This window comes from Clytia hemisphaerica, unplaced genomic scaffold, assembly GCF_902728285.1.
Source record: "Clytia hemisphaerica strain Z4C2 unplaced genomic scaffold, Clytia hemisphaerica genome assembly, whole genome shotgun sequence".
Classification (NCBI taxonomy): Eukaryota; Metazoa; Cnidaria; class Hydrozoa; order Leptothecata; family Clytiidae; genus Clytia; species Clytia hemisphaerica.
The window spans coordinates 1,045,987-1,073,726 of NW_027104433.1; the positions used below are offsets into that span (position 1 = coordinate 1,045,987).

Sequence of the window (27,740 nt, forward strand, 5' to 3'; positions counted from 1 at the left end):
TTGTCACTAATTCGCGCATAATTATCGGGCGGCCAAAGAGCGCGAAAATTAAAGAAATAAGGGATTAAGGTAATCAATAAATCAAAATCACACCGCCCGCCATCAATTAAAGACCAGAGAATGATCGCTCATCTCACTAAAAATCTCAATTAAAATACATACATCTCTTCTACTTTAATGGGATAAACTTTTGCGGGGATTAAATTTTGCGGCTTGGCCTATCCGCGAAATTCAAAAATTTCGCGGATGGCAATATTTTCACGATTTTGAGACTTCTGTCAAACAATGCATTTTAATTGTTTTGAACTACACATTATTAGCGCTTCTTTGATGCCAGTAAACATTCAAATAGTATTTGTTTGACATATTTTAAGTTTTGTTTAGAAATAATTCGCGGATGAGGCCCTTCCAAATTTCCATTGGGATTTAATTTCGCGGATTTTCGCGGATGACACCCAAATCCACGAAATTTAATCCCGCGAAAGTTTAACCCATTAAAGTAATAAAAAGTCCCCAGTATAAAATTCCATACCTTCCAGAACTTTGAAAGGTTATTTTTCAAATGGAGACGGGATATAGCAAACCAAATAATAATAAATACAAAAATCTAATCTCACTAAAAATATCAATAAAAATACATACATCTCTTCTAATAAAAAGTCCCAAGTATAAAATTTTATACCTTCCAGAAATTAGGTTATTTTCCGAATGGAGACGGGCTAAAAACTATACCAAAAAAATAATAAATATAAAAATCTCATCTCTCTAAACATCTTAATAAAAATACATACATCTCTTCTAATAAAAAATCATAGGCGTAGCGAGATACCCTGCAAAATTTACGAGGGAGTGTTGACGTTTATGACATATTCATTATCTTTTGATAAAACAAAGACAATAATTACAGTATCGTAAAAACCGCTCTCATCCATAAATTTTGCAGGGTATCTCTCTACCTATGAAAAGGTCCTAAATATCCAAATTGAGACTGGCTATAACATGCTTACTCTCGGGTACCTAATAGCCGGGGGATTGGAATAAGCGGCGGGGGGGAGTTGGAATAAGAATGTCCTGGGTGGAAAATCTTCAAAAAATCAATTAGCGGGGGGGGGGGTGGCGGTGTCGGCTATTAGGTACCTAAGAGTAAAACCAAAAAATAATAAATATAAAAATAAACGAAGGATACAAATTGACGAAATGTAAATTTATCTGTCTATGAGAAACAAAAGAAATTACAAAAAAAACTGGCATCGCTGTACAAGAATGGTGACAGTTCTCTGAAAATAGCATAGCATATAACATGGCATTCCTGTTGTAATTATTTATTTATTATTTGCAAAAAGACATCAAAGCTTAATAGATATACTTTAAGCGGATTAACTTTCGCGAGATAAAGTTTCGCGAGGTCAAAAATTCCACGCAAAGAAACAAAAGAGACAAGAGACCCTAAAATAAAATATAGAACAAAATTTCAACACAACACGCCGAGTAAAATTCAATCGTTTTAGCCATTTACATTCACAACTATTTCGGGAACGACCCTTGGTGGTGTAAATTCATCATCCGAGCCTTCTTTCATGCTTCTTTTACATCTCCAACACACCTCTGGCTCATTGATATCGCCATCCCCAGAGTCCAACTTTTCATTCGTTGGTTTTACTTCGTGGCATTTTAAAAAAGCTTCAATGCCGATCTTTAGGTCATCCTCGGTGACTTTTCGAAGGTCCGCGTCAGAGCAGTCCTGAGGCAACCTTGATTCCTGAGCGGTTTGGATCTGGTCGATCAGGTCGGTGCACAGGGCAGCATTGTGCTTAGAAATTACCTCCTTGGAGAGCTTCCGAAAACATTCGTTTAACAGTTCTCCAGTCTTGAATGGTGGAAAGCGTGGAAAACTAGAGCTCAGCTTTTTTATTGTGATGGTTTCCAAATCGTTGGGTGAAAAGTCAATGAAAGCGAATTTATGTTTAATTCGCCGTTGAAGGCCTGAGTTGACATTGACAAACTCCATCATTTCCTTTTCGTAACCCGCAAAGATCATCAATGGGCAATCTGGTTCCGTCATCTCAGACATCAAAGTTTCGACGGCTTCCTTACCGTAATCTTTGCCAACAACAGAACTGAGCCGGTATGCTTCGTCGATAAACAAAACCCCCCCTTTTGCTTTTTTCAACACTGCCTTTGTTTTTTGGCTTGTACCACCAATGTAGGGGGACACCAGTTCGGAGCGTTGAACCTCCACTAGATGTCCCTTCTTCAAAATTCCAATATCTTTAAGAATACCTGAAAGTGATTATAAATAAAAGGAAATTGAAACAGCCCATTGATTTTGAAATTGTAAATTTAATCACTATTACTCAAATCACATTGGTTGAGAAGGATTTTGAGTAAAATATTAATCTGTTATTGTTCTTTCCGAAGAATTACACTTTAAATGTCAAACACAGACTCGAATTTTTTACCTATTTTCTTTAAAGGAGAACTAACGTTTGGGCTTGACCCCTTAATTCTTTTGTTGTGAAAGAGGAAACAAAACTCAATAGAACAAAAAAATAATTTTTCAAAAAGCTCTTTTATTCATTGAATTTAAGCGAGTCCAAATTGATTTGTTGTTTTACGGGCGAAGCAGTTTCAAAATGTGGGTCGGTCGGTCGGCAAAAAAATAGAAATTTAAGAGATTTCTTTTAAGAATTTATTTTTCACTAAATTTGTTCTTTAACGCAAATTTTCTGCACGAAAATTAGTACGGACGAAATTTAGTATCTTTAAGGTAATCGATATTCGTCCTACGGAATCGGACAAATTACAATTTTCTCCTTGTAACTCGTGAATCGATAATTGTACTTCAAAACATGCGATTTACTAGTACTAATAAAAATGTAGGGACACCTACCTGCCATGCATCTTGCAGCCATTGTTTTTCCTGCTCCTGGGTTTCCTACAAACAGCATATGCAGGCGAGAAATGTCTGTAGATCTTCCCCGTTTTTTGTCAAAAAAAGCTCTTCTTGCCAGTACCATGGTTTGATCTTTCAGTTTTTGCTGACCATAAATAGTGCCGAGGTGTCGTTTCATGATTCCTTCTAAGTCTTCTAAAAAATATATATATATATTATTTATTAATTTACGGATGTACTATAAATGTTCTTTAAGGGAAGAATTAATTTGCAAATTATTACGCTCTCCAAAATTGTGTTTCGTGGAAGAATACTTTGCAAATCAAGTGCTTTTTTGAGTTTCACGAAAATAATTTTCTTTCGCAAATTAAATAAAAATCAAATGTTTCTTCACCCATTTTTTGACTAAAAAGAAGGAAAGTAGTTGTTATTGGATAGTAAACGTATTTGCTCACTTTTACTATCTTTTTGTGCTATATGCTTGACTTTTCTATCATTTTTAGTAAATTTGACGGACAGAAATTTTCAAGAATTACTTGTTTGTGATTAGTCTTACGGAAGATTAGGGCAAAATTTGCGAAATTACTTTCCTCAAGGTATATTATTGAAACACGTCAACTAGGGTTGTTTCTAAGAACCTTGTTACTGCTTTACGTGGGGTGAAAACCAAAACAGGAAATTATCAAGATATTATACTTATTAAGTAAGAAGAATAAAAAAAGACAAACCTTTTCCTTTTGAACCATGTTGAGAGCCCTACAAAAGTGTAAATTTAACATATCTTTTAACTGAATTTACTGAACTGTCCTAAAGTCAACAACGTGGTAACGAGACACCTATTCCTTAAAAACAAACCATTAAAAAAGCTCGAGCAATATTATAATAGAATATCTAAAATACCATTGTATCAAAAATTCTGGAAAAATAAATCTGGAAATATCAACAACCAATCTCTGTGTTACCATACATGTTTTTCTTGTTATAATCATAACACTTATAAGCATACTGAGACCCAAATTAAACCCTTTAAAACAATAGATCTATTGTTTAAGAACAAAGCATATCGACGAGCCTGACCTTCAAATTTTCATATGCTTATAAAAAAACATGTAATTTGTCTAAAACATCACGCATAATGGGGTTTTCGAATGTTGTCATTCAAACGATTGACGTTACAAAATATGGGGGTAATTCTTCTAAGTTTCATCAAAAATGTTGGGAAAAGAATTTTATGAACATTGTAATTTCATTTCATCAAATTTTGTCTTTCTTCAATGGTAGATTTAATCTAGATGTCCCAAGGAAACGATTAATTATTATTTTGTTCGAGCATTAACACGTGATGTAACTGGATGAAATTGAAATTGAAATTGGAAATCTAATAATTGTTTTCAGTCCCATTTTCTGTGTGTGCCTTCCAAAATGTTTAATTTCTGCATCGCGTTATTTTAGACAAACTACAGTAATAAACTTACCAGAGCTTTACTAGCTGTTGTTGTCATTGATTGTTTTCTTTCTTGTAATCTAAATGACAAAATCAAGAGAATAAAAGAAAAACAAACGTCTTAACAGAATTATATATCGTAAACACATTTAATTACTATTATAGCTCCTTTTATCTGGTATTGTCCTTGGATGCCAGAAGAAACCTAATAAAGGAAGAGTTTAATAGCCACCTGTCAGACCTATTTATTTATTTATTAATTTTCACCATTAATTTCTTGATCTCCAAAAGTATATTGGTTCTTTTTACAAGAAGTTGAAATATTCTATGTAAATGTAATGTATATAAATGTATATAAAATTCTACGATTAAATTATTTAAAATGATTACCTGTCCATTAAAAACTTCCCATTTCCCAAAAGGTCAGTTTCGACTGCCATTAAAAGCTTGCAATCTTTATTGTAAACGATCAAGTCTAAAAAGAAAAATATATAAAAGTGAACATAACTTTCGGGTATTTTCTAGAAACACTGTAAGCTTTAAACAAGCACTTTTTATAAAATAAAAATAGTGTTTTTCATTGACGGTGAAGTATTCTTATGATTTAGCAAAATAAAATATTATAATCTTTCAGGATCAGAAAAAAGTTTCTGTTTAAACTTTCCATGTACATGTTGATGTTAAGGCATATATTTTTAGTATCATTGTGTTATTTCGGGTCAAGCTGGAGTTTTTACAAGCTCTTTGATGACTCTATTGATCGTTAAATGTTGAGACAAACGTATTTATTACTTTTCCTAAAGAACGCGTCGTCCCTATGGTTTAGAAATAACCAATCAGTTAAGCATCTTGTAAAAACTCCAGCTCATCTCGGGTTATTTCATGGCATATCTTTAGTTAGATATTGTCTTATTTTGATTTCCATAATTTTGTGTTTGACAAAAACTTAATTTACACGAAACTCATGCTGGGAATATTCTTAAGATATCCTTACAATTTAGGCAATTTTTAACCTTATATTCTTATAGAACCTATTATCATAAAATAAAGTGTGTAATGTAAAATCTGCTAGGACACAATAATGTCCCTGAACAAAAGTAAACCCTTACCGATTGTAACACATTCAAAATGTAAAAGTTCTTGAAATTTGGTCTTTATTTTCAATTTTCCGTTTCCATATATTCTCCTAAAGAAAAGAATAATAAGCAGATATTTAGGACCCGTTTATTCCAATCAAAAAAGTCCTGTAAACACTGAGAACACAAATTTAATCTTTCATGTTTTTTTGCAAAATGTCAAGTCCCAAAAACACCATACCTTTAGAGAAAATGTATTTGTAATGTTCTCAGTGTTCACTGCATTTCTTTGATGTAAAAATATGCCAATTTATTTTTTTATTTTTATTTTTCATTTAAATTTGGGTTTCTAGCCCAGGGTAAGAAAGACCTCCTTTCACTTTTATAAACTTTCACAATAGCGGTTTTTTGTTGAAGAATGTTTTTTAATGTCATCATCGCATTTGAGGATAGAAAAAACATTTGAGAAGCATTGGTTATCATGATTTTTTAAACCAAGGTGGTATGAATAATATTCAACATTGCGAAGCGTCATTTATTTACAGGTATATAATGAATATACATATGTTTCATTGATTTTCTCAAATAACATACTCACCAAACAAGGTCATTCGATTGAACTAACACATTCGAATGATTTTGATGTGTCACAACAACCATTTTGATTCTGTATTCGTCCATGCAGCTGTTTTCTACATCTTCCAGTAGATAAGCTGGCAGCTTTGCTTTCGAATCAAGAACCATACCCTAGTCAAATTAAAAGAATGGTTAACTTCAGTATGTATAGTATCATTTGGAGACCCAGTTGTAAATTCCAGAAATCCTGACAGCTTTATTTTCTTTGACAGGGTTATTTTATGACTTGAATAATACAAAACACTAAATCTGCTAAATCTGTCATTTTGAGGAGTTTCTCCTTGGCTATTAAATTAATAAAAAAATTTTACCTTTTGCAACAACCATTCCATAGAAAGAAGTAAGACTGGTGGTGTAGAAGAGAAATATTTTCGCTGGAACATTGATTCTAAAGAAATATGAAATCCATAGTAGAAAAAAATCTCTGCTGGAATAATTAAAAAGAAGAAGTTGTCTCAGTAAGAATTGAGCTTTAAGGTAAAACTTCTAATTTCCATTTCAAGGACCTAACTACTTTAAAAATTAATCAATTGCTGTGGGGATTTATTTTTACCATTTTTTTCCCTAGGGGTTCTGGCAAAAAATCACAAAATGGGCAATACTTGCCTACCTTAAGGGAATAAACTAATGCAAGAATAAATTAATGCAGAATTATTTAATGCGAATGAAAGCTGAAAATTTTTATGTTTTGCGGAAATAATTAATGCGAATGACCAAAAATTGTAAGTGTTGCGGAATCTAATAATGTGAATTAGGATCAAATTTGCATTAATTAATTCCACATTGATTTATTCCACCTTAATTTATTCTCACATTAATTTATTCCCTTACAGTAATCCGGAACTACTCACCAGAAGTTACATTTTCTTTGAGGGATGATGGAGTTTCTATTGTGCTTCTTGCCCTGAACTTATCGAAGACATCTTCAAAAGACCTGCATTTATATGCATATGGCATTTTGACTATTGTACAATCTGTGTATTAAAAAGTAGGGGGAAAAAATCAACATTATTGTCAGATGCCCAGAGTGACTAAATGATTACACTAAAGTCTTTTATACTTAAAACTTTACTGATTTGAATAAGACTAAAGTTACTAAAAACATTGGAAAACTTTTCATCTAATTATTTTTTAAATGTTCTCATACCTGAGTACATAATAATATTCAAATAACAGAAGAAAGTAAAAAAATAAGATACTTACTGGCATCTTCACTTATATCGTGATATTCTTCATTCCATGTTTTAGTTTGGAGTAAACTGGTAAAAATCGGGAGGAAATTCTCTGACCAGATCTAAAATTAAATATCAAATATTCTGACCATTTTCAAAGTGAAGTTTGTTTGTTAATTTTCTAAAGGGAATTTTCTGTGTATTACCTAGTGCTTACAAATGTTAAATCATCGAAAACTCTCATTTCAATCCCATTTCCCGCCTAAAGTTTTACAGTAAAAAAACTGCATAGTTTCTTGATTTGATAATTTATCTAATTACAGTAGATAGGTGTTGAATACTTTGAGAAAGAAAGATTTAATTTATTTCCCCAGACCAGATTAGCAAGCAGTTGATAAATAGAATACCAATAGGTTAAGATATGATTATTTATGTACTAATGGTTACTTTTCAAAGAGCAAGAGTCTGAAGAAATTGATTTCTAATTAAATTGAAAACCAATTGTACTGGAAAAAAACGCACAATACCTACCTTACAATCAATATGATTGATAGCATTCAAAATCAAGAACAATATGTCATTTATTGTTTGTTTACTGTCTTTCGTGAGACTTAAAATGTCACTTAAGTCATCAAAAGCAACATCCCAAATGTCTTCTCTGGGGTATTGTATGCAAAGGAGTGCCTTTAAAAGCAGAAAAGAGCAAAATCATTTTACAATTAATTAATTAACAATTAATAATTAACTAATTAATAGCAAAAAAAATTAATGAATCCTTAAATTTTAATTATGTTTTTGATCATGTTTTAATGACCTTGTAAACAAAACAAAGAAGTTTAAAATCAAGTAAAACATATTTTAGAGATACAGTCAATTAATTTTGCTGATTGTGCACATAAAAATTTGAGGATAATGAAAAACTGGGGGTTCATACCATGCCAAGTGCAATTTCAATTTCTTGTAACTCGTTCTTTTTATCTCTTAAAATGACATCCATGGTCTCTAAAAATTTGTCAATGTTTGCCAAAACTGTTACTGCCAGCATTAAGTTGTTGTATACAATTTTTGCTTCTCCTTAAAAAGATAAATAATTAAATAATAATATACAATATCTATTTAATTGTCTCACCAAAGGTAAATTGTCAGCAGTCACTTTTATGGGCTTGTGGATTGTTATCATAAGCTGATAAAAAAGTGGCAAAATGAATAAACCTTGCGGCTTCAGGTCCAAATAATGTGTTTTGTCAGTCACCTCAAAATAGGAAAAATTAGTTTAAAAATGATACTTGATTTGATAATAATTATATTATCTTTCTCTTGACAGTCAAGGATATAAATTGATGTTATAAAGAATTAGATATCGACTGTCAGAAAAACAGATTGACAGTCAATATAAAGTGCTTACTATCGATATTTAGACATTCAATATTTAGGCAGTCAATAAAAACTGTTGATTATCATTAAAAAGTATTGTGTCCAAATCCAGCGGTCAAAATTAACAAACCTTTCAATTTTATTACTCTGATAAGCACACAGCTAAGCATAGTTTCAGACTGAAACGAAGTATCACTACATACATGGAATGCAGAGGGGTCTAGCTCCCATCAATTCTCAGGGACCTAGAAGAAAGGCCAAACCCAACACAAAAAAGAGGCAGCCCCCATGTCACTCTGTATCAAAAATGAGGCCAGCCATCATGGTGCAGATTATTATAATAGCAGAATCTATCACCCCTAACTTTAGGGTTGGCTGCTTATAAAAAAGTGTAATGAATAAATAAGTTACTTACCCAAATTACTTCCACCTTGAGTAGGTTCTTCATCTGTAAGATCAATACTTGATTCCTTTTTCTTGTTGGGCTGTAATGCAAATGTACAGGAATTTAGTACCCAAGGTGAAAGGAGCATTTTAATATCAATTATATGGGAGGACATTCGAGTACTGACTAAAAGGATTTACATTAATTTAAATTTCAAAAAGAGAACTGACTGTCAAAGAAAGGTTTTTTTATTTGATGTCTAAAAATACTGTTATAAAATGTTTGGTAGAAGGTTACACCCTTCCACAAGCAAGTCTGTCAAAGTCTTACCAAGAAGAAAGAAAATAAGTAACCTTTAATGCAAACAAGTTGTCAATTTTCGACTTTATTGAATCAATTGAGCTCCCCTCATCATTCGAAGAACAATCGTCACTGTCAGCATCTTCGTCATTGTTTTCCATGATTTTAGATTTGAAAGATTTGATGGCTTGATTTGGCTTTTCAGACGGTTTCATCTTGGTCTTTTTCTTTGCATCTTCGTCAATAACATTTTTATCATAAAGTATATAGACTGTACTGGCATCCTTAGTCTTAAGATTCTTCAATGCACTTGCATTGTATTGATAGTCATCATCAGTTACTTCAAGTAGAAATTTGTTGGCTTTACCTTTCCTTTTAATGAACATGTATTGGTTTAGGTTTGCAGACGGAAGAATATATTTCATTTTTGAAACAATTCTGACAATTTTTTCTTTGACCTCTTCAGCATCAGAATCAGCTGATATTGACAGCCGTCCAACACCAATTAGATTCAGACACGATCCATCTATTTCATTGTCAACATTTTCAACTCTTGTTTCAAAGGCTGTTAGGTTAAAGTCAAGTGTCTTTGGAATCTTTTTGGGTTTCTTTGAAGTGTAGATACTTTCAGATTGATAAGTTGTTGATTGACGTTTTCCCTGCTTTGTAAATTTATTTATACCAGATACAATTTCTTTGTGCGACATATTTTTATCACTGAAAAAAATTTTTTTACTAAGGTTTGAGCACTGTTGAGCATGTATAGTATAATATATGGACGAGGGATTGAACCTAGTGCAGCGAGCTGACATATTATTGTAATTTGTAAATGCTAACAAATGCTTAATAATCTGGCGTTTCTATGCAAACCGCAAAGGGCGGCGCACAAAACTTTGGTGGGATGTAACTACCTTCAATCGCACAACAGTTTCATTTCTAGCCCTTCAGGATTTAAATTAAATGGGATCAACCCCCTTCCTAACTATGGTAACCATTAGAGGGACTGAAACGTTGAATCTAGGAACTTTAGAGGGATTTTTGAGAGGTCAAAAAAGGTTGATTTGCCTAGATACCCCTCGCTCAGAAATAGAAGATTGAAAGTAAATAGACGTAGATAGACAAACGTAGATTCCTTTAAACAAAAACAAACTTACTAAACTTTAAATTTTGCCAATTGGAAACATGAAATTTGATCAGATTGGTCAAGACAGTAAACAATTCAATATAATCTTAATTTATTAAGGAATGAAATATTTTCAAGATTTTATTTCCCAGCTGAGCATATTTTTCCAAAAGTAAATTTAGTTTTTCTATAACACTACATGTTTTTTTAGTAATCATAACATTTAAAAGCATACCAAGACCTGAATTTTGCCAAAAAATAAGCATACCAGAACAGAAGCATATTGGCAAGCCTCTGTCTAACCAGGCTTATTTTGAGCCTTATTTCAAATTTTACTAAGCACAACTGAGCCTGTTTCCCCAAGAAACATGTAATTTAAAGAAAAAATCAAAGATTAATGGATGATCAATGGACCATGTGTTTGTCTTATTTAAACAAAGAAAGTTCCAGGAAAATTTGTGACAAATTTTCTTCCCCTATGGCACCAAGATCCCAGTAAAAGCACCAGCTTAATACAAGTACCACCAAATAATTGTTAGTTGTTTTAAATATTAAACAAAATGGTATATGCTGAGAAAATCTTCAAGCTCTCTTCATAAATTATGTACACCATTAGAATTTAAAATGACTATTCTACTGAACAAAATTAACAATACTGATGCTAAATTGTTATTCAAGACAAATCTTTGACATTTTATGGTTATGAAAAAACCTCATATACATATTCTTTAACAAGAAGGTAAGTTTCAATTCCATGATTACCGTCATCAGCAATCAAATCCATTTCATTACTAATTTTTTCTTTGAAATATTTGGATTGCTCTCCCATATAGATATCATTAACTTCCACGAGACTAACAGGTTCATCTTCTTCATCAACGCAAGATATTGGGTCAACCCCATAAAGTGGATCATTTTCATCATTGAGTTTGGAAACGTAAGTGCGAACACCTCTTTGATCGGCTTTTTTGTTATCCATCATGCCTTCAAGCCACTGCTGATATGGTGATCTATTTTTCTCAGTTGACATTGGGTGGTGATTCCAGGCCTCACGAAATTCATCTAAGGACCTCTGAATTCTTGGAATGAATACCAAGTGCAAACTGAACAGGTCAAACTGATTATTTCGATCAAGATAATCATTTTTCTCCATAAAAAGGAAAAGATGAATAAAATGGCTCAAAACAGCATGATTTATGTCGTAGTTTAAACGCTCTATGCGCTGGTTGTGCACAGAGGGTCCTTGAATATAGGCGCCATCATAGCCTTGATGCGATCTCATGTATCGCATTATTCCAACATTTTCACCACCTCTATCCCCTCGGACTCTAGCAGGCAGGCCATACTTCTCAACCCCACTTAAAAAACCAGCCAAGGCAGTTTCTGGGAGATTGTTTGAAGCACACAAAAGCGATGTTGCCAGTCTTGAGAAGCCATCTATACAGCCATGGACTACGAGTCCCCAGTGTATGAGTTTGTGTACACCATCGTTGTGCCAAAGTGAATTTGGTCCAGGAACACTATAGACCCATCTTGGATTTTGTTTAAACCAGCGCAAGGCTGTGTTGGTTGGATCAATGCGATGAATGCTCTCTCTGACACGCCATCTTTGAACAAGTATGGATTTGGACCTTAAAAATCCAATCACAGAAACTTCGCCACATAAGGGATGTTGTTTTTTTACTTCAAGAATGAAGCTGTCTAATTCATCATCAGTAACTTTGGTCCATTTATCCATTGACTCATAGCCATTCTCTTTCAGCCGGCGCCAAAGTGTTGTTCTGTCAACCGAAAGTATTTTAGCTATTCTATTTAACTTGAAAGAATATTGTCTCAGAGTAAAAACATAATCCAAATCGATCACATATTTTGGTCTACCCTTTGTAGAAGTGTATTCTTTTTGCGCTGCATAGCGACAGAAATCTGCAGTAACAGGAGCTTTAGCTTGCCCATTTTTCTTTTCAATCCAATAAATTGTTAATTTCTTAAGATTACTGAGCAACTCTTCCAGTTCAACTTCAGTCAATGGACAGTTAGTTTTATGACCCGCCTTTACTGCAACAACCATTAAGCTCAAAGCATTTTCCATTGTTTTAATTTTTTTAACCAAAGATTGACATACTTTAAAATTTGCATCTTTCTCTCTCCTCTCACATTCATTGGTTATTTTTGAAATTTGGTGCAAAAACTCATCAAAGGTATCCTTGCTGACCATCATTTGAAATTTATTGCTAGTTTGCTTATTTTCTAATTTATTAAAATAATTCAAATTTAAAACAAAGACCTGCCAAGACCTATTTTAAAAAGAAATTTTTTATATATTCAAAGTATAAGAGTATAAAGAGCCCTTGCAATAATCCCAAATCCCAAAATGTGCCCTGTACAGTAAATATAAATACAGTGTGAAGGGAGGGAAGAACTTTAAATAGAGGGATAAAGAGTTTTCCAAAAAAGAAACCAAACGAAAAGTCAATTACCGTCTAATAGTGATACATTGCACTTCTCTGCCATACTTTACTTTGAGAGCTAGTTATGGCTGTGGTTTTTGTATGGTGGAAATATCTTAATTAAGAACTTAAAATGAAATTGAAAGTCAGTTCTTAGGTCAACGACAGTAAAAATAATTTTGCTTCAACACACAACAAACAACACACAAGTACGCTCTTACACTCTCTCTGTACCATTAACTGGGGTAACTTTCATTACCTCCAAAAACAGACCTTTTTGGTCTGTGAATTGTATATTAAGCTAGAATGAAAACAAGTCTGGTTATGACCTCCAACTTTTATAAATTGAGAACTCTGTCATTTGGAGGTGAAGAAAGTTACCCCTCATTGATGAAAGTAACCCAGTTTTTGACAGTATTAAACTGTTTACAAGCAGAATTATGATACAATTTAAACACAAACTTATTTCACTAGAGGGGTAATACACCTTTCCCGTAATTCGTAAAACTAATGCGCGCGCATTATTTTGGTTCTCTCCACCGTTTGGGCTCTCGAGGTAAACAAACCCGTTTTTGCCTACCTTTCCTTAGGGAAAGTTGGTTTTTTGACTTTGAGCTTTTCTTAAGTTCTGTCAAACAAAATCCCCTCAAATTTTAGTATGTTCAGTCTATTCATGGTATTATACCACCCTGAAAATCTTTTGCCAAAGGAAGATCGCTATCAAAAGTTAGAAGCTGAAAACCCACTTTGCAGGCAAAAACGCGTACGTTTACCTCCCAAAGAATTTTATACACAACGGGTGGAGCACACATTTTCCCGGGCCATTTCTGAGAAGTTTGAATTACAGGAAAGGTGTATTATCAGAAGATAGACACAAGAACGGAATGTGATGCAATATACCAACACTTGAAATAATTTTTTTAGCCTGCCAGTCACAATGTCCAACAGAAACCAAATAATCCTCTTCGACAAGTCAGTCGGTCACAATACAACAAAAGAGTACCGTAAAAGTGCTCTGTCATTTCCTTCACATCACCCGCCCCTCCTCATCCTAGCGACTCCAGAAGTCATGCAACATTTGTTGACGTCAAACCTAATGTTTCATTTTTCTGTGAACTTTGAACCCTTTAAACTTTTTTTCTATGTATGCTAAAGCGTTCCGGTCGCTACTAAAAGTAATCCCCTGATCTCTTAGCTTTCCAGCGGTATACAACACCATCAGAGCAGCCAGTCTTCTATCTATCTAAAAAGTCAAACATAAACAAACAAACAAACAAACCTCATCCAAGCTGATCAACAAAACCAAACATCAATGCCACAACATTAACATATATACGATATATATTATATCAGTCATCAAAATGATTATGTCAATGTTGAGTGCGTTCAGACTATGTACATATATACAAATCAGAAAGCAAAGATAGCTAAAGCAAACGGCACACTTTCTGACAACAGACAGACATTCTCAGAATTTTTGTTTATAGCTAAAAAAAAAAACAAACTAAAAGTAAATTGAAGTTGAGAATAACTCCTAGCTATATACCTGCTCCCTCCCGTCCCAGATGATTTTAAATGGAGAAATTCCATAAAGAAGAGAGACATGTGTCTGGTAAGATTATATATATCGAGGGAAAAACAAAATGTCTTACCAAATCTTATTTTTACTTTGATGCCTGTATGTCAGTATGTCATGGTACACCACATGTCAGGAATTCCCACATGTTCCCGAATTGGCGCGCTTTTGAAATCCATTGAAAAATAAGGACCATAAATCTTTAAGTCTGCAGAATTTATAATATGCCAAAATAATGTTATTATTTTATTTTGTGATAACAAATACAAAAAAGTAAAGTGCTATAATTTCAATTTTTTTTAAATCAGCTTCAATCAATATCAAAACATGGAAAATAACATGGCCTGTAATTTTAATCACTTGTTTCTGTTCCGTTCCGACCCGTTCCGCATTTTTTGCAAGATAAATTATATCCGGTGGTGCACATACCCGGGGAACTTTTTTTATACACGAGAAAATGATGTGCGAAAATTTGAAATTTTGCTACACGAAAATTTGAAATTTTGCTACACGAAAATTTGAAATTTTGCTACACGAAAATTTGAGATTTTGCTACACGAAAATTTGAGATTTTGCTACACGAAAATTTGAAATTTTGCTACACGAAAATTTGAAAATATACTAAACGAAAATTTGAAAAATAACTACCCGAAAATTTGAAATTTTGCTACCCGAAAATTTGAGAATTTGCTACCCGAAAATTTGAGAATTTGCTACCCGAAAATTTGAGAATTTGCTACACGAAAAATATGAAATTTGCTACCCGAAAGAAATTATGTTTACTAACCGAAAAGGATGCCACTTTGCTACCCGAAAAGCTGATATTTTCACAACCCTTTAAATTTACTTTTGCAACATAGGGCACCCCATAGACACAGGGGTGTCTCGATGGAGGTGAGTAAATAGTTGTGTATGAAGATTCCCTCTTCAATTACTTATTGATTTTAATGCATTGTATGCAAAATTGTTTTTTTGATTTTATACGCATTAACATAAAATTATTAACTCATTAATTCATTATTAACATAAAAGCTGAAAATTCGCCTGAATTTATTCTTGGAAATTTTTAATCTTTACAAAAATACCGGTAAAATCTATTCATCGATACGTTTACTCATGTTAGTTTAAAAGTTTAAAACATTTTCTATACATTTTGTCAATCTACTAAAAAAGCTTTACAAATCCTCCCCTTCTTGGCTTTGAAGCATTGTGCTTTAGTATCTTCTCTAGATTTTCTACAACTAGACTAATTGGAGATGTTTAGAAACGATTTTTGTTTTAAGGGCTGGAAACTGGATATGCTCAAATTAATCTTCTTCAAATTCATTATACATGACTTTAAAGCTTTCATTTCATTCCATTTTGAGATTATTTTTAAAATTTTGTGTTTTTCTAAAACTTGCATAACTTTTCAAAATCTTTCAACGATCTTTTATTTAAGTCTTAATCTCGATTTACTTCATTATAGTTGACAAATGTAATGCGAGGCAATTTTTACTCCTTATATATTTGAATCAAATGCAAGGGTGTTTTGTAGAAGGAAAGAAGAACAATTTATTTGAGGCATTCTTTCAGCGTTTGTGACGCTTTGCTTACGGCTAGTAGGTTGCATTTAAGCCTGTATTTTACATTATAGATAGCATAAAATTTTTGGATGTATTAGATATTTTGCAAATCAGCCAAAAATAGTTTTTATGGTCAGTGCGTTTGACGAGTTTTTCATACAGAACGAATCAGGAATGTATATAAAAAGAAACCACTTTGATTTTGATATTTCATGAATACACGTTTTTTATAAGAACATCCAAAATTTTTGCCTTTGGAAATAAGCCTAAAAAGTGTGCTTAACATGTTCTTATCCCCCCCATTTTATGAGTATTTATGGCCATTTTCCTAAGAAATCGGGAGTTTTTGAGTTCCCAAAGCCTTGAAATATTCCTAATTTGTTCTTAACATTTTGGCCTTTTAAGCCTTATGTTCTTATATCGTTTGTTCTTATAAAAAAACGTGTAGTATTAAGTTTTTGCGTTAACTAATTCTCGTAAACTTGGGGCAGTGGTGTGTACGAAGAGCTCCTAAAACAGTTCAATTAATTAAACTTGTTAAAATTAAACTCGGATGCTTTAACTTGATGGAAGAAAAGAACGATTCGTAGTTTCTCTTTTTTGGCGATATTTCACAGGCTAAAAAATTTATTCGGCGGTTTCATCAAAAAAATACAATTAACTGTTTGAACTGAACAACACCATTCCCTTTGGGACCCTGTGTTAACACATTTATAATTGTGGAGAAATTACGATATTTTCAATTGCAGTCCAATTAAGTCTCTTATAGAAAAATGTTGATAAAGAGATTTTAATTGGCAGAAATTAAAAGAGGGAAAGAAATTTGATTTGTCATGAAATCTTGTAATATGCTTTCACACGAACTTTACAGTGAAACAAGTAAATACTTGGCGATGAATATGCGTCAATAATGCTAAAGAGGCCATGCAATGATCATGTAAGTACTCACTCGTTCAAGTTATTTTTGAAATAACCTGTCTAAAACGCGTAATTTCTTTCTTGCTATTATGTTTTTTTGTAATCTTCAAGTCATTTTGGATTTTTACTAGCCTGGATATCCAGGCTGTAAACTATTTCACAGTCTAGTTTTTGATATTTTATGTTCTGGTTTACAGCCTGGTCTCCCTAGAGCGATTTGCATTCTCATATGAGAATGCAGTCCGCTTGCTTGCGCTCACTTCGTTAAAACCGTAAGGGCCAATCTACACGGCGTTGAGCAATTCTAAAGCAAAAATAGGATATTCCACCAGTTGCTAGTGAAGATAGGGCTTTCTGTTACATGAAAACATGAAAAAGAAGAAAACAGAGGCAAGTTCATTTTCCAAGAAAACATGGTTGGTCATGATAATGCATGCAAACTTTTTTATGGACTTTGGTGTAATCTTTGGATGTTTTAAATAGTTTTAGATCTTGTAAGACTGCTTTTTATTAATTTCTGTTTTGCTGCCCTGGGTTGACTAGGAAACATGGGTTTGCACTTTCATTCTCTAGGGAGACCAAGCTCTATAATTTTAGAACTTTGTATGTTGAGGTAAATTTTGTTTTTTCTAAAATTTTGAGCTTGGATATCCAGGCTAGATTTTTACTAGTTATTTTCAATTTAAAGTTCAATTCAATTTTCAATAAAAATAAATGGACAATTAATCTGTTTGATAATCCTGTTTAAAAAGTAGAGTATAATTTTTATCATTTTTTCTCTACAGAAAGTCGAAAAACGTATCGTGAGCTCGGCGGTGGGAGCCTAAACATCAATTCTGTGCAATGTCAAAGACGTGTGGAGAAAACTTATCACAAAATGAACATCGTCTCATCAGAAGACCAAGAAATAAAAGGTATTAAGAAAAAGAAGTAAAGATGATTGTTCGACAACACAACAAAAGAAACATCTTCAATGCTTCAATGAACGAAGAATCGGAGAAGAACCCTCGGGAAAAGAGGCACGATATACAACTGAAGGAGTAATTGTTAATTTCGCCTAGCGAAAGTATTACAATCAGCTTTCGTGGGTCGTCGCGGGTCGGAAAAAAAATTAGAAAACGAAAGTACTTGATACGGTGGACGAACTCACTAAAATTAATTTACAAATTACACGCTCGTATAACCACGGACGATTTTCGTAGGTTTTCTTTGGATTACGTCATATATCTTTGTGTCTTTAGCTTCACAGTTTTTGTTTTTTCTATATTTTCTTATAAGCATATACTTTATAAAAATCAAATCAATAACTCTCGATAGACGGTGGTATACCTTTCGGTAATTAGTTCTTACAAAGTAAACAAAGGACGGTGCACAATATGAGCATATTTATTTTTCTTATAAGCATTTACTTTATAAGAATCAAATCAATAACTCTCGATAGACGGTGGTATACCTTTCGGTAATTAGTTCTTACAAAGTAAACAAGGGGCGGCGCTCAATATGAGCATATTTATTTTTCTTATAAGCATTTACTTTATAAGAATCAAATCAATAACTCTCGATAGACGGTGGTATACCTTTCGGTAATTAGTTCTTACAAAGTAAACAAAGGACGGTGCACAATATGAGCATATTTATTTTTCTTATAAGCATTTACTTTATAAGAATCAAATTAATAACTCTCGATAGATGGTGATATACCTTTTGGTAATTAGTTCTTACAAAGTAAACAAGGGGTCTGCGCTGCACAATATGAGTATATTCATTTTTCTTATAAGCATTTACTTATAAGAATCAAATCAAAAACTCTCGATAGACGGTGATATGCCTTTCGGTAATTAGTTCTTACAAAGTAAACAAGGGATGACGCATAATATGAACATATTTATTTTTCTTGTAAGCATATACTTTATAAGAATCAAATCAATAACTCTTGAAAGACGGTGATATACCTTTCGGTAATTAGTTCTTACAAAGTAAACAAGGGACGGAGCACAGTATGAGCATATTCATTTTTCTTATAAGTATTTACTTTATAAGAATCAAATCAATAACTCTTGATAGACGGTGATATACCTTTCGGTAATTAGTTCTTACAAAGTAAACAAGTGATGGCGTGCAATATGAGCATATATTTACTTTTTATAAGCATATACTTTATAAGAGTTCTTAAAAATCAAACAACAATTGTTCTTAAATTGGTCTTATTTTTTAGTGATTTTAAGCCTCGTTGTTCTTGTGAAATTGTTTCATCAAGGCTCGATGTAAAGTAGATCTCTACTTCTTGTTTTTCCCATGCAGTTCAAATTCTAGGCGAAATTTTCGACTTTAAGTCGTCTTGTTTTACTTCTTTTATTAATTAGTTCATCATTTTTTATACGAATACAATTTCTTGAACCGTAACCTAAATCTTATTTCTTAAATTCGAAAAATGCTTTACAATGTCAAATTTTGTCAGAAATATCCCCCAACCCTATAAGCTCCTTCTATACCACATCAATTATTGCCATTGTTTTAAAAATTATATATCATGATTTATTATCTTACATTATCTTATTAATTTATGTCATTTTATGTAAATAAGGCATACTTTAGATTTTAGCACAAGAATTATGAGTAAATAGATATAATATGATTTTTTAATATTGACTTTAATTTTAAAGAAGAAAATCATCCAAGAATATTTAATAATTCAATATCTTATCGAATTTAATCTCGCGTCTAATTGTCGCTACAGTAACCAGAAATTTAATGTTTCCATGTTAGAAGTTTTTTACCTGTTCAATGTTATGAAATGAGGCGGATCAAGTATTTTTTTAAGCTAGAATATATATTCCCAATAACGAAACGTTGGTTATTTCTGGTCTAGACATCTGCATCTTTTCGAAAATGCGTAAATAATAAATTGTTAATCTTTCCTTTCATTGAAAGAATTTCGTTATTTTTTTTACAAAAAAGGTTCGTCTTTTCTCAATTTTGAATTTAACATTTCCATGGACAAGAAAACAAGTAAAAGTGAATCTTCACTGCGTGGAGAAAGTCTAATATTTTTACTTCAGAGAAAAGTAGTACTTTTCGTGGCTAAAAATGTAATCATTTTGTACATCGAAAAGTTAATTATGTCGTTATTTTGAAAATTTAAGCTTTTCGAGAAATAGTGAAGATTCACTGTTACTTGTTTTCGCACAGAAGAAAATTCAATGATTTCAAAACAAGAAAATTGAGAGAAAAGTTAACTTTTCGTCATATATCTTGCGTTAGAGAAGACAACTTTTCATGCAGTGTTGGTACCGATAGCAGCCTTCCTCCACAACCACTTGCATGCCGATGGTGACAACGTTTCCATTAGCATCACATATGGCGACCCGATATGGCTGACTACCTCCTTCCCATTCAGTAGCCTTTTCAAAAACGACAATATCAACTTCCTCAGTTTCGGCTTGCACAAGGAAGTTGCCAACGATTTTGGTGGTAGGATTCAGTTGTTCTAATTGATAAAACCGTGAAAGTTGGATGACATTAAATGGATAGCCATCAGTACCACGAAAAGTAGGGTTTGTTTCATCGGAATCCGTCGTTTGACAAGGAAGCTCTTCAACTCTCGAAACTGTATTTGGTAGGTTCCCGATAACGCGGCGTGAAGCATGGGTACTTTTTTAAAGTGAGAAATATCGTCATCGTGCACATCAAGGTTGATTCGCTCCATGTAATCGAAGCACTGGCTGACATTGCCAAAAGAGTTCCTTTCAACAACGACTGATCTTCAATTGCCTTCTTTTTCAACTCGCCTTTCTGTGAAATCGAGAACAGATCATTTTGTTGTTTTTCTCTGAATTGCCAAATTAAAGATACGTTTTCGATAGTAAGATCATCGTGACTGTAAGAGTAGGTTTCGGCGACTCTATCCTTTTCTGATCGTATGGATACTCCACTATCTGCTGAATTCACGTGTGGTAGCAAAAATGTAAACGCATCGTTTGCAATTCTTCTTTTCATCTCCAACCATCCTAAGTTATTACCTTGAACATTAACAGTCATATGACCAAAAAAAACATTCGACTAATCTTGTTGTAAAGCACTTGGACTTCATTTGTTCCAATAGATCTTCCTCGCCCATGTGGTGAAAGTATTCGTTAAGAAAGTCGATGCCGGTTGACAGGGTATGGTAAACTGCTTGAGCTGTTTGTGATGCCATAGAACCATGCGTGATATCCATGGCCAGCGGGGTGGATCAGACCGGGTCACAGAGACGGGGGCGCGAAGTACATTTAAGCCTCCTTATTTCGGCTAGCATTTCTTAGAAAATGGCGGAAACCAAAACAAAAATTATTGCACACTTGGAATGAATAGACACCACACAGAAATGCGGATGAGATCTTTAACTACTAGTATGTGTTACAGAGATGAATACGATCTCTTTGAAAATCGGGGGGCGTCACCCTACCTAAAAAAACCGGAAAAATGAAGATTCAATTTAGAACATTGCTCAGAAATTTAGATTCTCAAAATGATATCTTTATTTACAAAAAATCAAGTCAATCATACAAAATTTTAAGAATACAAAAAACTAATAAATAATAATAAACAATAATACAAAATTTTCAATTATAAAATATGATTCAGACTGTCGCAAAAATGCATGCCATTCTCTACTTGATACTTGTCCGCTATTACTTCGCTTAGCTGCAAAATGTTTTACCAATTTCTAAGAAATTTTTTAGAGTACTTCAATTCTTGATAGGCGTGGTGGTGCTGGTCAAAGCCCGGCTGTTTTCGGGTGCTTCCGTTAAAAAGTATAAATCTTGACTTATAATAATAAGTTGACACAATATTTATGTTTCAAACTCAGAGTTTCATGGTGCTCAGACACCAATCTTCAGTGAAATGAGATAGGTTAGAAAATAAAATACAAAATATTGTCTTCAAAAAATGTTTTTGACGTCACATTTGAACGTCATCAGGTGGTTCAAAGATGTCAAGAAGATAGCCCCTGACTTAAGCATATCAAGAATTAAACACCCTCTCTCCCGGTCATTCAGCCCGGTTATTTTGTTATGATATAATTTCTCAACCTATCACGAGCAGAGTTAATTGATTAAAGTATGCAACATTGAAGTGTTTTCATAGTTACTATATTATTTCTAAGCTTAAGTAGCAAATCCTTTGGTATAGCCAAATTCGTCTCTCCCTATTAAGCACGGTATGTGATTTGGTATGTTTATTTCAAATTTCATTTGCTTCAAGTCCTTAATTCTATGGAGCCTTCCTCTTCCAAAGGTATCATCAGACAGCTTTTTCACTCACTTTCTCACTCAGGACATCCCGCCATGACGGCACCATCTTTGATGACATCACTTGTGAAATCAACAGGGTCACCGTTAATTTCGACTTTGCTGATGCAGCCCTCAAATGGCTTGTAGTCAGATGGTTGAAAATCAACTGAAATGGAGAAAACAATTACTGTATAATTAATTGTAACCATCTCTTGAAAGTTGGACGTTGTATACAGGATATGAATATTTCAAACTTCTTCCTTGTTATACTTTTTTTTAAATCAAAAGAAGTCGAATTACGTCTTAATCAGAAATTTCCGATCGGTAGATCCTTCTATGAATTACGTATCAAGCAACGCTCGCATCATTTTCAAAATATTGCTATGTTAATTGATTCCCAGAGAAGTTTTCATAAGAAGTTAACTCTATTCATAAAAGTAACATTTGAAGACTCAAGGGACTTAATCACCTTGGTAATGATTTGAAAACGAGGCACTCGTTGTACTCAAAATAATTTATAAAAAGGCCTATACTAAAGATGATGACGCAAGCATTATCAAGCATATGATCGGTTTTCAGGTAAGCGAAAAGCGCGCAAATTTATCATTCCATGAATTTACAATGAAATTATGATATTTATGATGAAATTGAACATTTTCTCAAGAATGAATGAAACTGGACATAGAGATTTAGACTTTAAAGCTTCATTTACACTTGATTTCAAAAAGATCCAAACCTACCTGGAAGTCCACCAAAGTAAGCAGGCGAGTTGGTGTCAGCGGACGTGCTTGATTTGGTGGTCGTTTCTTCGGTCACGGCACCATTGACTGTCAATTTCAATGTTTTCATTTTCTTCTCCACAAGCACACTGTAAATATCACCGTTGCAAACGGAAGGTTCCGGTTTGTACGCCACGGAGAACAACCCTCCACCGTTGTTACACGTCACCTTGATCGAGCCGTCATCTTGGATGTTTTCGATGGTGATTTTCAAGAAGTCCTCCTTTCCGACCACGTAGAAGAGTGTGCCGGATGGATTGCGTGACCGGACATCGAAGGAAATGCGGAAATCTTGACCAACTTTCAATTGTTCTAAATTTGTGATAATGGAAAGATTTGTAGAAATATAAAACATTTGAAATTTGATCATTCAAGTTTTCAAGGGTTTACAATTGGCTTTATCCATAGACGATGCTACCGTCCGTTAGAGGGTCAGTAGTAAACGCGGGAACAAAATATATGAGTCAGGGCGTCAGGGTGGTTTACGGGAAAAATAGTGGCGGTAGAGTTTTGGAACTTACACTGTAAATACCTCCGCCACTGTTTACTCCGCCCCGAACTAAACTCGTTTTCAAATTTATCCCGCCTCCTGAGTTATTCCTTTTTTCAGTAATACTGATAATGTGTAGACGATAGGATCGTCTACTTTATCCATAACTCAAGCCCCCTTAACCAATTTTCTGGTCCTGAGGCCTTTGCTATAGACTCTCTCGTATCTCCATAGCCCTGGAGCTGTTACTGATAAAAGCTGTGAGAAATATAGGATCGAAATATGAATAAAATAAATGGATTAAGAAACGACTGACACACCAGAAAGAGCAAAAATTTGAAAAAAGCGACTCACTAAATTTCTGTACATATCCTCCATTTGTTCCAAAATGAATCGCGCTCTTGTAAGGTAACTCGTCATACGCATCCGATATTCCGATTTCTTCGATCGGATTTCCTAATGATTCCCCGAAAAGTTTGAAATCTCTCATGCCTCCTTTCATTGGTGATTGAGCCAAACTCTGAAAATACAGAAAATATATGTTTAAGACTTCAATTTAAAAAAAACTTGCAGACTGGCTTGAATATATAGCAGAAAAATTGATATTCACTGTAGTTTGAAGTATTTTTCGTTCCTTTTATCGCTAGTGGAATTTAGTTTCATAAAAAGGCAATTTTTGACAACCTTCCAAGCTGGCACACAACGTTGTTTCAACGTTTATCTAATGTTCAAAACGTCCATATAACGTTAGACGAACGCCAGTTGAGTTACAGAAGTACTTCGATCATTGAGATCTTCCAGAAAAAGTTCAAGAAATAAGATTGAAGTAAAAAAGTACCAACTCACCGGTATTTTAGCAGGTACCATAGCATTTTCAGGAACACCACCAAAATACAACGTTTTGATGTTATTCACGGCGGCCGATGAGGGTGGAGATTCGCCCGCCATCATTAAGACGTCATCAAAAGATAAAATACCTAAGGGGAACAAAAAAGTGAATATTGTCCAGGATCTACTGTAGAGCATAGCGCGCCTTTTTAGAATAACCCAATTGATTCCACAATAAGGAATATCTTGATCATGACTTCTGTAAGTAAAATGCAGCTCTCTTCTCACAGTTTCAACAACCCGCAAGTTAAATTGAAATACCGTTTCTTCTGTTCCTCCTAGCAACCAGCTTATGCCATTTTCCATCATTGACTTTTGTTTTGGACGACAATGTCAATGAGCCAGAACCAGCATTGAAAATGTAATGAACTTTCCCACCAGAGAGATAGATGGCTTCGTAATCATATTTACTCTTCATGTTGATGGACATCAGGAGTCCTTCTTCTTCCATCGTGTAAAAGGAGAATTCATATTGCGCTCTGAACAAAATAATTGAATGACCGTTTAAGAATTAGGTTTGAAAACTTAATCAACTAAATTGTTGTCAATCGAAATTGATTAGGAGCTTGAAGATTCACCCAATCTGATCACTTTGGCCTAATCCAAAAAAGGCATACTGAAAAGATAGATCTTAAAAAGAGTTTTCCATCGGACCCAAACATGACATATTTTACTATAACCAAAGCCGAGAAAATTTTATTTGAAGTTAACGTACTACTACTTCTACTAAACATTAATAATAATGGCTGATAGATTACTTTTATCTTTTATCTTTTAACGTCTCTGGTAATCTTTCCCAGAAAAGTATCCAATTGACAAAAAGTATAAACTAAAGACAATGCATCTGAGGAAGGTTCAATAAGCGCGCATTTAAAAAATCTTACTTACTCTAGTCCCAGTTTTTTTGAAGAGACATCAAACGCGATATAACTCTCATCTTGCATGCCAAAACCGTACGCGTTTTCTAATGGTTTTAACTTGCTGGAACATTTGGGTGCAGGCGATAGCGTTGTAGTGTTTTGGGGCGGTGATGTTGTTGTCTCCTCAATCCACCCTGCATCAGAATCACTTGTTGTGGGCGGATCGGTGGGCGGTTCTGTGAGCGAGGGGGTCGTAGTTGGTTGAACAGCAGTTGTCGAAGGCGCTAGAAAATTTGAAAATAAAAGAGAATTATTGAAAAATGACCAGGGTGCCTTATTTAACAATAAGAGAAGGAGCTACCAAAAACCTACAGGAAACTAAACCGATATCTCTTGGCAAATGCTTGATATTTGATGTAGTAGGTTAGTGTCTATTTCTCACCGTTTGTCGTTGTCGGGGTGGTGGTCGTTGTCGTGGTAGTGGTCGTACTGGTGGATGTTGTTGTAGGAGCTAGAATCCATGAAAAAAGAAGTACATTTAAAAGCACTACTTTTAAACTTTATATCAATTTAAGGTCTTTCTGTTTAAGTTTCGTTCTAGTTTTATCCAATGCGTCAAAGCAGATATCCGTAAGGGTAAGTATTTGCTTGGGAGAGATTAAGAATTTACCAAGGGTAGTAGTTGTTGTTGTTGTAGTAGGGGTGGTCGTTGTCGTCGTGCTTGTGGTCGTTGTAGTGGGGGTCGTTGTTGTAGTTGAGGTCGTCATTGTTGTGGTACTGGTGGTCGTTGTAGGGGCCGTTGTTGTTGTTGTGGTCATAACTGTAGTTGGTGGTTGCGTTGGGCTGGTGGGCGGTTTTGTTGGTGGGATAGTGGGTGGGGGAGGAGGAGGGATGAGTTCAATAGGTGCTTTCAAAGTATTACTTCCGATTTTAGCATCGTTGAAGACATTTTCTCCAATAGGATCCCCGATCATATTCAGCTCACTGTGATGGAAGGAAGGATGTGGAAAATGCGCGGAAAAACATAGGGACTACAACCGTAGGAAAAAATGTTCTTGATCGGTTTGTTTTTTAGACGCGGTTTGTACGAGTTTTTACGCAATGCAATTGGTTATTTTCAAAGAAGATGGAGGGCAATATTTCTCAGTACAGCCCTCACTAACCAGTCATTATTGTAGAGCAGACCTAGCTATGATGTTATTCACACCAAAGTACTAGTTAACTCAAGCAATCCTTCAAAAAATTGTAAATCTTTTCGGACATCTAACACCGATAAACACCGATAAACTAAATTCAAAATACTTCACATATGGAATTCCTACCTTCCACACATGTACAATTGTCGGATGTTTCCATTAAATCCAACCTCTTGATCCTCTAAACCTCCAAAAAACATATCTCCTTCCAGTGTAACTTCAGCTTTAGGTAAAGGTTTGGAGCTCTTTACAAGACCGGCATCCGTTCCAAGGTACAACGAAATCCTGAGATGAAAGGATCAATAGAGTGTCAATAACAGAAAATCACTTTCTAGTAGTAGTGATAATCATAGATTTATAAAGCCCGAATGGCTAGATGTCGTGTTTTAAGACATCGCAGGCAAAAAAATGAATATCGGAAAAAATAGGTAGGATTTCCTACCTAACCTCGGCACACTTTTCAGCCAAAGCACGACATCTAGCCCTCCGGGCTTTATAAATCTATGGTGATAATATTCGTTGAAGAATTTAAGAAATCTGTTTAAAATTAACAAAGATCGCTTGAGTTAACTTAGCATTTTCATAAAACTAATAATATTTGATGTTTTAGACATCTTGACAACGGCAACGTGAAACGAACCTCTTTCCATCCTCAATCACCAAAGTCAGACTGTGCCATTCTCCATCAGAAAGACCTCCAGAGATTTGACTTTGCAACTCAGCACGTATGTTGGCTTGTTGCAGTTCCACATTAACCTGCTTGTTCCTGATTTCAATGACCAGTTCCGTCTCCGTCTAAATAAAGTAACACATTTGTAAGTCTCTGCTCGTTAGTTACACGTTTTTTATAAGAACATCCAAAATTTTGAAGCCTTTGGACATTCAAAACTTTTCGAGTTTAAGCCTGAAAATGTTCTTTATATGTTCTTATTTTAACGATTTATTGAGAAATAGGGTGTTTAAGAGTCTTTAACGTGACAAAAGCGTGTACACTTCTGACAAACAAACCGCTAACGCCAATATTGCCACAAACAATCAAACGTATCATCAAATAGAGCAACACACAGCTAAAAAGTGAGATATTTTTAATCATAAAGTTGTTTGAAAAAGTGAAAATGAAAAGGATCTTTTTCCTGTTTCTAATTAATTGATCAATCATAAAGTTGTTACATACAGGTCCATCAGCTACCAGCATCACACCATCCTTCGCATAGGTTTGGAAGGAGAATCCAAAAGAGTTTTTCAACGTGATACTACATGCAGGTGCCTTCATGTACGACCGTTTCGAAGGGAAAGACACCGAGTGACCAAACTAAAAAAAGAACAAAGTTACTACACCCAGATC

The 27,740-nt window shown here is 34.1% G+C and overlaps 2 protein-coding genes across 2 annotated transcripts; both read right to left on the reverse strand.

The window, feature by feature from the left end:
* Nucleotides 1-1,444: 1,444 nt before the first annotated feature.
* LOC136820690 (uncharacterized) lies at nucleotides 1,445-9,993 on the reverse strand. The gene is made up of 14 exons (XM_067076890.1): nucleotides 9,334-9,993; nucleotides 9,011-9,080; nucleotides 8,156-8,295; nucleotides 7,753-7,905; nucleotides 7,253-7,343; nucleotides 6,901-7,023; nucleotides 6,361-6,437; nucleotides 6,012-6,160; nucleotides 5,447-5,523; nucleotides 4,728-4,812; nucleotides 4,369-4,417; nucleotides 3,622-3,649; nucleotides 2,891-3,088; nucleotides 1,445-2,280 (listed from the first exon to the last, which is right to left on the reverse strand). Exons 1-14 carry the CDS (start codon nucleotides 9,985-9,987, stop codon nucleotides 1,505-1,507), a joined length of 2,670 nt encoding a protein of 889 aa, XP_066932991.1. The 5' UTR covers nucleotides 9,988-9,993; the 3' UTR covers nucleotides 1,445-1,504.
* An 11,383-nt stretch (nucleotides 9,994-21,376) lies between these two features.
* On the reverse strand, nucleotides 21,377-27,708 carry LOC136820635 (laminin subunit alpha-4-like). Its single transcript, XM_067076831.1, has 11 exons — nucleotides 27,570-27,708; nucleotides 27,036-27,190; nucleotides 26,522-26,680; nucleotides 25,870-26,183; nucleotides 25,642-25,710; nucleotides 25,228-25,483; nucleotides 24,601-24,818; nucleotides 24,298-24,428; nucleotides 23,806-23,971; nucleotides 22,923-23,273; nucleotides 21,377-22,348 (listed from the first exon to the last, which is right to left on the reverse strand). Exons 1-11 carry the CDS (start codon nucleotides 27,666-27,668, stop codon nucleotides 22,218-22,220), a joined length of 2,049 nt encoding a protein of 682 aa, XP_066932932.1. The 5' UTR covers nucleotides 27,669-27,708; the 3' UTR covers nucleotides 21,377-22,217.
* Nucleotides 27,709-27,740: the final 32 nt, after the last annotated feature.

Coding starts and splice junctions, on each gene's coding strand:
- LOC136820690 (XM_067076890.1), bottom strand. CDS start 9,987: ATGTCGCACAAAGAAATTGTATCTGGTATAAATAAATTTACAAAGCAG. Junction 4,418..4,727: donor GGGAAGTTTTTAATGGACAG/GTAATCATTTTA, acceptor TTTGTCATTTAG/ATTACAAGAAAGAAAACAAT. Junction 3,650..4,368: donor CAACAGCTAGTAAAGCTCTG/GTAAGTTTATTA, acceptor ACACTTTTGTAG/GGCTCTCAACATGGTTCAAA.
- LOC136820635 (XM_067076831.1), bottom strand. CDS start 27,668: ATGAAGGCACCTGCATGTAGTATCACGTTGAAAAACTCTTTTGGATTC. Junction 25,484..25,641: donor CACCCCGACAACGACAAACG/GTGAGAAATAGA, acceptor CAAATTTTCTAG/CGCCTTCGACAACTGCTGTT. Junction 23,274..23,805: donor AGGATATGTACAGAAATTTA/GTGAGTCGCTTT, acceptor TCACAAATTTAG/AACAATTGAAAGTTGGTCAA.